The 9,188-nt window shown below is 42.6% G+C and overlaps 2 protein-coding genes across 2 annotated transcripts in view; both read right to left on the reverse strand.

Annotated features, from left to right (window-relative positions):
* Nucleotides 1–1,985: 1,985 nt before the first annotated feature.
* Nucleotides 1,986–5,151, reverse strand: vps25 (vacuolar protein sorting 25 homolog). Its single transcript, XM_083687968.1, has 6 exons — nucleotides 5,060–5,151; nucleotides 4,279–4,424; nucleotides 3,881–3,934; nucleotides 3,653–3,741; nucleotides 3,228–3,303; nucleotides 1,986–2,928 (listed from the first exon to the last, which is right to left on the reverse strand). The coding sequence occupies exons 1-6, from the start codon at nucleotides 5,104–5,106 to the stop codon at nucleotides 2,816–2,818; spliced, it is 525 nt and encodes a 174-aa protein (XP_083544094.1). The 5' UTR covers nucleotides 5,107–5,151; the 3' UTR covers nucleotides 1,986–2,815.
* Nucleotides 5,152–6,015: 864 nt separating this feature from the next.
* LOC310817034 (rho GTPase-activating protein 27-like) overlaps nucleotides 6,016–9,188 on the reverse strand; it is a 21,736-nt gene continuing 18,563 nt past the window's right edge. Inside the window, exons 12-18 of the mRNA XM_083687436.1 lie at nucleotides 9,092–9,185; nucleotides 8,485–8,616; nucleotides 7,991–8,089; nucleotides 7,805–7,882; nucleotides 7,479–7,610; nucleotides 7,147–7,252; nucleotides 6,016–6,860 (exon numbers count right to left, since the gene is read on the reverse strand). Of these exons, the coding sequence (XP_083543562.1) occupies nucleotides 6,683–6,860; nucleotides 7,147–7,252; nucleotides 7,479–7,610; nucleotides 7,805–7,882; nucleotides 7,991–8,089; nucleotides 8,485–8,616; nucleotides 9,092–9,185 (819 nt within the window). The 3' untranslated portion in view covers nucleotides 6,016–6,682. The remainder of the gene's footprint in view (nucleotides 6,861–7,146; nucleotides 7,253–7,478; nucleotides 7,611–7,804; nucleotides 7,883–7,990; nucleotides 8,090–8,484; nucleotides 8,617–9,091; nucleotides 9,186–9,188) is intronic.

Genomic DNA, 9,188 nt, shown 5'->3' on the forward strand with positions numbered 1-9,188 from the left:
ACACAGACAAGGTGTACTTATTGGCATGCCACAAGATGTGTTGTGCTGTTGATAAAAGTGTTTCTCAATAGCTTTAATGAACTGTCACCCTCTGGACTTTGAGTGAGACATCCACAAGAGAGGGGATGCACTCTCTCCACTGATATCACATTTGCTATGGACTGTATCAGAGAGAGAGAGAGAGAGAGAGAGAGAGAGACTGCAGTCGAGGTGTCTGACGGACAGCTAAATTAACTCCTACTACATTAACTCTATACAGAATAGGGCTCCGGGCAGCTGAGAGGAAATAGAGAAAAACCGGCCTCCCTGATGACCTAAAACCTTATCTCTAAAGCCTTATCTCTAAAACCTTATCTCTCTCCAACTACACCTCCTCTGCATCAGCTGCTCAAGCTTCTTACTACCATTCCAAAATTCAATCCTCTGCCTCTGATCCAAGGAAACCACATCTCCACATTTTCCTACCAGGCGGCAAAGGGAACAGCCCCTCCCTACTTGCAAGCAATGGTCAGCCCCCAAACTCCTGCCCGAACACTCCACTCTTCCACCTCGGCTGGCCGCCTGGCACCGCCACCTCTACGTGGATGCAGCAGTCACGCTACTTGGTTGCGGCTTTTCACTGTCCTGGCGCCCCGCTGGTGTAACGAGCTTCCCACTGCTGTCAGGACTGCAGAGTCACTACCTATCATCCGCCGTAGATTGAAAAACCCATCTCTTCAGGCTACATCTTAACTGTCCCTCCTAAAGACCTCTTCATCCCCACTACTCCCCTGTACAGTTTCTCTACTGTAAATAAATTTAAAAAAAATGTAATTCTTACTTCTTCTAGCATTGTGACTGCCAATGGCCCCTGGTCCTGGCATAGATTTCTTTTTCTTATGATGACTAATGGATAGATGATTAACTTACTTAGACAAATGTATTTGTTGTAAGTTGCTTTGGATAAAGGCGTCTGCTAAATGTAAAAAAATGTAAAAATGTAAATGTAAATCATACTGCTTGTGCAGGTTAAACTTGGGTCAAACTTTGAGACAGACAAGAGACAGAGTCATCTGTCAACATCTCCAGTTCCAACACTCCTTCTGAACAGCAATCTTCTGAACAGCAGCAGAGAGAGAGTGAGAGAGAGAGAGAGAGAGAGAGAGAGAGAGTGAGAGAGAGAGAGAGAGAGAGAGAGAGAAGAGACAAGACAAGAGACAGAGCCATGACACTTATCACCAAGGCCACAGTCGACAGCCCCACCTGTCACAGAAACACACACTGGGAGTTATCAGCATGAACACACAACAAGAGCAGCCCCAGCCCCTGCAGAGAAACACACACCACACCATTACTGTAGCCACTATCAGCTAGCGAGTTAGCTAATCATCTAGGGTTGTGATGTGTTTCTGCCCATCTGCAACTCGGTCATCAACATTCTAATCACCAAGCCGACTGTTTAGTCTACCTTCGGGGCTGCGTCTCAATAGTCTGTCAGTGGCTCCTTTGTTTTGTCCCCTTCTGTTTTGTGTACTAATACGGATGAAGTGGGCTGTACAGGTGGGAAGGAGTGCTGTGACATCCTCTGTATTGCGTTCCCTTGTCCCTATTTTCAGATGAGTTCAGAGGAGGAGGTGGTGGGGGGAAGCCTGTTTAGACTTTTGACGGTGGAGCACTTCAGTGTTGTTGTCACCGCTGCCCTGTTTCTCACTGCTGTTGCAGTGCTGCCTCTTATCACCCCTCAGATTCTGCTGTTATTGCTCTTTGTGGAGCAGTAATATCGTTTCCTCTCAAAACACATGAATCTGCCCTAGTCAATGAATACAGACCTGCTGGTTCACAGCAATTACACAATGGGTAATTCAGCACTAGAGGGCACTGTTGGATAAATAATTAAATTAACCACGCTGATCTAAAACAGCTTGCAACTTGTGTGTTGCATGATGCTCCCATGTTTTCCTTCGTACAATTGCGTTCGTAAAGAAAACACAACGACAAAGGGCAGCAAATTTCTCTCCCATTTATTTTCTTTACAGGATTCCATTGGTAAAAAAGGAGGTTGAAATACAGGAAACAGGAAATGACAGTAGTGTCATATGGGTACTGTACTAAGGAGGGTTACAGCAGTCTGTACATGAGAGGTCCACCAACACCACCGTAAAACAGTTGAACGAAACCATGGTCCAGGCCTACGGTCCTTCTCCCACACAAGCCCTATTCCGGATCCATTTCAAACTCACAAAATGGCTCCTCGGATGGATGTCTTTTCTGGGATTTCTTTGGGATGTCCGGTGGCACAGAGCAATGCCGACACAGCAGAGCAGAGGTTCGTTCACACCTAACTAATTAGGCTACGTCATATGGGTTGGTTAACGAGAGAGATAGGAACAAAAAGTAGTTAACAAATACAAAATGAGGAAAAGGATAGTTACAGATTGAGGGGGGAAAAGGGAAAAGTCTCTCTGCAAGAATACCTAAGAAATGTGAAGTAAATGTACAGTAAATGTAGTGGACTAGCTCCCCTGAATGATACTCTGCATGATAGGCAACAGTTTGCTCCATCATACATTATCGTTTCCAGATAAGCTAGGTCAGAAGTCGAAAATCTACCTCAGCAGCTCATTGAGATGGAACTTACCAGCTACCAGCTTCACTTCCAATAAGAAAAGGCTTTAAACGTGGGTGAACCAAAACAAGGCAACTCCCTAACCAAAGAATGACTATAGCCAACCACTTGACTGGGTACTGAGGTACAAAACAGAGCCTTTAAACAGCTGACCCTTCCAGCATAGAAGGATTAGGGTTCCGAGTCTGAGGACAACATTCCATCACTGCCTCAGAAGAACTTGACCCCCTTCCCGTCGTCCATGGTGATGATCTCAGCCTTGCCGTCGCTCTGCAGAGCCTGTAGTGACCTCAGCAGCATCCACTCCTCCAGCCCATGGAACTCTGAGAGAAGAAGGGATACACACAATGACTAGTGGTGTACAGGAAAGCAATGGAAAGGTACAATAAATATAAAGTCAGTCAGGGTTGTTATTGTTCGTGTCAGGATTAAGACTAGGGTTATTGCTGTCAGTACAGTGTAGAATGTACTTCAAATACTCGTTAGACTGTACTAAGGAGAGTAATTACACAGTAATAAAAACACTAATATGAAGTGCTGAAACATAAGTCAATCAATATGACTATAGGATGCATTTCTGTCAAGTTACATCAGCTCTTGATGAAATATTCTGTGGCCGTACCTTCGCCTTCCGTGTCATCCCCGTTGGACAGCTCGTAGAGTGTAAATACTGTATTGACCATGCCGTTCCTAGACACCTAGAATAGGGATGGGGAGAGAGAACAAATAAAACAAGTTGCCCTCATGAATGACTTCATTCAGAGCATCAACAGCAGGAACTCTTAGCTATTACTTGTTGCAAAGTAAACGTATCACTAATCCTAACTTACAGTATCACAATAGTACTGTACATTTGCATTTAAGCATAATATCAATTAGACTTTGACATTGACAGACTAACTCTACCAATGTAAAAGGAGATATGTACCCTACTGTACTCTACTCTACTGTAGTCTACTCTACTCTACTGTACTCTACTGTAGTCTACTGTAGTCTACTCTACTCTACTCTACTGTACTCTACTGTACTCTACTGTACTCTACTCACCCACTGGTAGATCAGCTTGCCCCATTCCTCCGGCCGCCTCCACATGACTAGACAGCGAGTCTTGTTTTTGTCCAACCATTCCAGGTTCCCTGAGGATCGAGATCAAAGTTTCAGTCCCTCACTTCAAATGCTTCTGCTGTATACAGGCACAATGTCTTCTGGGTAACCAGCAACAATGTTTATGTTGTTATCTTATTCACTGCAGTGACTCGTGTATTCTGCACGTACCCTTTTTCCTCAGTTCTTCAAATACAACCTGAATAGCCTCCATTGAAAGTTTTCCTGAGAGCTCAGTTAAGGGTTCTACACCTAAGAGCCAAAATCAGGACGAAATGCATTGGGTACAATTTCAGAGGACGTGCTACAGTGATAACTCATATGCTTGTGTTTAATTTGCCACAGAATCATTATCCAACATCAAAACATGCATATTGAACAACACAAGGTAACAAACAAGCACTGGTGACTGGTTGAGGAAGATATTAGGCTATTGTTTCAGAGAACTGCCTTCAATGCTTACTCTAACTAAATATCATGTCTGTCCAATCAGTAAGGTAGATCAGATCCCTCCAGCTATCAATCCGTGACGGACAGTCAGAACATTGTGGTACATGACAAAAGGATACTCTCTATTTTCTTGTTGTTGAACACAGGGCTCTCCTGGGCCTCCATAACATCCAGTGTGTAGAGCTTGTGATGGCGGCAGTAGGACAGGGCCATGGAGCACCATGCCGCAAGCTGCTTCTGTTTCGTGTCGACATTAGGCTGTAACCTGTCAACGACCAAAAACAGCAGCAGTGACAACAATGCAGAAACGTTGTACTTGAGAAAAGGAATCAACACACACACACACACACACACACACACACACACACACACACACACACACACACACACACACACACACACACACACACACACACACACACACACACACACACACACACACACACACACAAATGCAGTTATGATCAAGGCAAGAAACTCTACCACATTGCAATGGTACAATAACAATAAATAGCTAAACATCGGCTAGCAACGCATACTGAGATCAGCAATGCATATGCATAGGTTGTACACTAATGTATATGGATAATCTAGACGGGGTGACTTGCCTCACATTATGGTGCTGAAAGGTCTGATTTTGCTTAGCTGGCTATTGTCATCTACATACAGTATTGAGAGATGCATTGCCATTGTTCATACAATCGCACTTAGTGTAGAATAGATAATCTGCTGACTAAAAACATGTTAGCAGCCATCCACTTCCCTAGCGCTAGCTGGCTACCTCCCTATAAAGTAGGCTAACAATTTGATACGCAATGTGTGTGCAATGCAATATGCACATTACAGCACGTCTGTATGTCTGGTATCACAGTTTAGTTATTGAAAACATTGTCAACTTACGTAAAAAACGGTGGAAAGTTATATTGCCAGGGCCACTCGAAACTCATCGCAGATGATTATGTGTAAAGCTGACAACTCCCGGAAGTGGGTGCAACTTCCTAATTGTTCCCAAGTGAAACGCAGCAGTGCTTCTTCTTTTTCGATGCGGTTTAGGGCGGTTGGTAACCTGAATGGTGCATTACCGCCACCTACTGTACCTTATTAGGAAACCCTCATGGTGCCAAAAGCAGACTATCTATTTTCATCATAGGCACTCTGTCCAAAACCAATTGATATGTTACTTTTTACGCAATGATAAAAACAAAACAAAACAAAAAATAATATATATATTATTTTCGGGTTTTCGCCGCTGCAACCCCACTCTTTGGAACACTCTCCCAAACCACATCAAAGAATCCAGCACGCTCTCTTCCTTCAAACAATCCCTCAAAACCCAACTTGCTTTTAATCGTAACTATTTTTATTGTTGTTTTTACTGACTGTGCTTTTATTTTACTTAAACTATCTATTCTCGTTCTCTATTCTTGATCTCATGGAGTGTAGTGTCTTTGAATACTGAGAAAAGCTCTATACAAAATAAAATCATTGATATTATTATTATTATTATTATTATTATAAACTGATTAATGTCTCATGAAGTCGTGTGAAAGGAGTGAGACATCTTCTGGGAAATGTTTTTACAAAGTTATTTTTATTAGGAACACATGGTGCATTTTCAGTAATTTACAGCATAAATATGCTATTTATTTCTATGTACAGAACAAAAATATTTTATCAGAACTGTCTTCAATTTGGTCTCGCCATCCTCAGTCCTCGACGCTATTATTGCTAAGAACTTTTATTGAACAAAATAGCTGTAACGTTACCATTCTTATCATCCTACGCGTTCAATAAACACAATTCATTCACACTAATGTGCTTATTGAAAAAGCGGCATCCGATTATCCAGTAGAAAAACTAGAGCAGCTGTACAAGTAAATCAGTGTCAAATTCACAGCAGTTTGTTGGTATTAATATTAATATGTCTTTTATACATTTCTATATTACAGAAATAAACATTGTGGGCAAAGGGTGAGACTGAATAAGACAAATTATTAGCACAACACAGGTCCTCTGAGTTATTCATTTATATAATATACAGTAACAAAATACACATTTCAGGAACTTTTTAACATCTCTGTCATCTTTAAAACTGTCTAAAATAAACATGGAAGATTGATCATATGTTAAAACAGAACATAAAACCCTCTTTCCAGTTTGCCTTGAGGTGAGGGTGAGGGTGTTTGTGTCAAATAATATTAATATGATCTGATATTCAATTTCTATACAAAAGTAAGATTTAAAAGTATGGAAACAAAATGTCTAGCACAGGTGACGCCATAAGGGGGCGCACTAGTCTTATAAGTAATGCTGAAGTTTCAGGAAGTGAGAGAACAATCGGAGAATGGGGAACCAACTATTCAAATAAAACACATAACACATATTTGTCACCTCCTCTACTAAGGCAAGCAGCTCTAAGGTAGGCTCCCGCCTGTGTGCAGTGTGTGCGTGTGTGTGTGGCTTCCCATCATGCAATGTTGCTTTTATTACGTTGACTTCTGTGAGAGCCTTATGATGATTGGCTCAGCTGGAATGGAAGATGTACTGGTATTCGTTGAGGATGAGCTCCACTATCTGGTTCTGGAAGACCATGTGCATGGTGATGTTGGCGGATTCCGTCTCTGGCCTCAGCAGCGTGGGGCCGAAGACTATTGCTACGTTCTGCACCGTCATACGGTTCTCCTCTCCGAACTCTATCACCCTGAGGAGGAGAGGGAATCCAGGAGGATCACTAATCAGTCCAGTGTTGTTCCTGTGTGTTTCACACACGTCAATTCCCTTACACTTAGGATTTTTTTCAGTCAACACAGCTTTAAACGTACAAAGGAAGCTAAGGATTAGCAAAAACAGTATTTGTGCCTGTGCAAAGCCGTGGTCGACAGTTGCTTTCACAGAAGTCTAGATAGTATTGTTGTAGGAAATTGATATACGTAAATTGGGAGCAAACAGTGGAGACAATGGTCAAGATGGGAGGGAGGGAGACCTACTTGCGTAAGTGGCTGAAGAGGAGTTCCATGGTGTCGTGGTTTGGCCGAGGGAGAGACCTGACCAGCTCACACATGTAAGACACTTTGCTTTTGTAATCAACGGTTCCTGGAGCAAGACAGAGATGGCAAAACATCAAGTCTCATACTGATGTATGTATTCCATAACACTAACCAACGTGAGGCACACGTTTGTCATATAAAGTGATAATGGGCTTATCCATTACTATTTTTAATTGTGTATTTATTTAATAAATAACACAATACAATGCTATTAGACTACGCTGGCATTAGCAGGACACTGAGGTGGAATAGTAGTGAATCTATCAGCTCACTGATTGCTTGGATGAAGTTGTTGAAGTGGCTGAAGGGGAACAGGGGCTCCGGCAGCTCCCTGAAGAACAGCTTTAGAGCCCCTGTGATGACGTGGACGTCCTCCCACTGACCGTCCTCCAGGTCCAGCTCCTCTGGAGAACACAGTCACATCACAACATCACTGTACTGTCCGCTATCAGATTCGTTTGACAGGGACGGTGAGTAGGACCATTCAAAATGGAAAGAAGTTGAATTGTACTTGAAAGTTTTTTTTGGTTTTTAAAAAAATATATAATATCAGCATTCATGAGAATGGCTCAGAAGGTAAAAGGGCAAGGAGCATCACCGTGGTCTGCCTTGAAGCGTAGTTTCTGAATGACAGCTAGGTTCCCACTGACTCTGTAGATCCCATCAATGTCCAAACCTGTCAACCAACACATCAGCATCGACGGTCAGTCAACTACTGGGATGAAGTGTATTAAATTCATACAAGATATGAGACTTTGATTCAAAGGTGAACCGTGTAGAATACCTCTCCTTTCCACGGCCTTGATGGACTTCTCCACAAAGCTGGGGATGGTGGTCCTCTCCTGAGCGCACAGGGTGGCCAGGTGACAACCAAACACATTGTCTGAGGAGAACAACAGAGCATTCGCTTAGTTTATCAGAATTAAAACAGAAGAGTCCTCCCGTAAACTCTAATTCACTCAAATCATATATATATATATATATATATATATATATATATATATATATATATATATATATATATATGCGCCATTTAGCTGACGCTTTTATCCAAAGCGACTTACATTGCAGTGAGTGCGTACATTTCAGTATATATGGTCCCAGCAGGAATCAAACCCACAACCTAAGCGTTGTTAGCGCCATGCTCTACCAACTTTCCCATCACATTCATAAATGCTGTCTCTGGGTGTTTAACAGAGAACCGATCCTGGAACACAATGCGTCATCATTGGTAGCATGTAGGAACGGAACACAGCAGGAGAGAATGTGTGAGCCAACCTCTGATGTAGCCCTTCTCCTTGACTGACTGCAGGGTGGGCCGCTTCAACAGGAACTTGATCAGCTTGGTGCGCACCTTCTTCTGGTCCGTCTCGCCACCGGAGCTGGGCATCGCGCTCGTCGGCCTGGAGGCTGGGGAAGACATTTACATTTCTGAACATCATACATTTAAAATTACATTTATGGCATTTAGCAGACGAGACGGGAAGAGGGAGGGATGGAATGGTCACAACAAGATCTTTATTAAAGGTTATCAGTGAACTATTGTCATGGTGCTCTACATGGGGGCACCCTTCGCAGTCTGAATCAAAGAAGTAGAATTCCTAGAAGGGACATTCCCGTTGAAATCAACATTCCTTGATTGGTGAGCAGGAACACCCAGTGTGATAGTTGTAAACACAGTAGTATCAGCGATCACTATCTGCTCAAGCTCTCCCATAAGTAAATGAGTAATAATAAGGAATTTATTTTGTACAACACTTTTCTCAGTACTCAAAGACACTACCTTTCATGGAGAGAACAAGAATAGATAGATGAATAAAAAGTAAAACAAAAAGCACAGTCAGTAAAAACAACAATAAATAGTTACAAATGAAAAGCAACGTACATCTCCTCTTGTCCTGTGTGGCGGGAGATCGGTCCTCTGTGCTGGAGGACTTCTCACTGAACTCATCCTCCTCATCAGAGGGCTGCTCCGGCTCCTG

Source organism: Argentina silus, assembly GCF_951799395.1.
Source record: "Argentina silus genome assembly, chromosome: 16".
NCBI lineage: Eukaryota > Metazoa > Chordata > Actinopteri > Argentiniformes > Argentinidae > Argentina > Argentina silus.

Excerpts from the sequence above, each read along its gene's own strand:
- vps25 (XM_083687968.1), bottom strand. The coding sequence starts at position 5,106 with ATGAGTTTCGAGTGGCCCTGGCAATATAACTTTCCACCGTTTTTTAC. Across the intron at positions 4,425-5,059 it reads AACTTTCCACCGTTTTTTAC|GTTACAGCCTAATGTCGACA; the intron begins GTAAGTTGACAA and ends GGTCGTTGACAG. Across the intron at positions 3,935-4,278 it reads CAACAACAAGAAAATAGAGA|GAAAACTTTCAATGGAGGCT; the intron begins GTATCCTTTTGT and ends CTGAGCTCTCAG.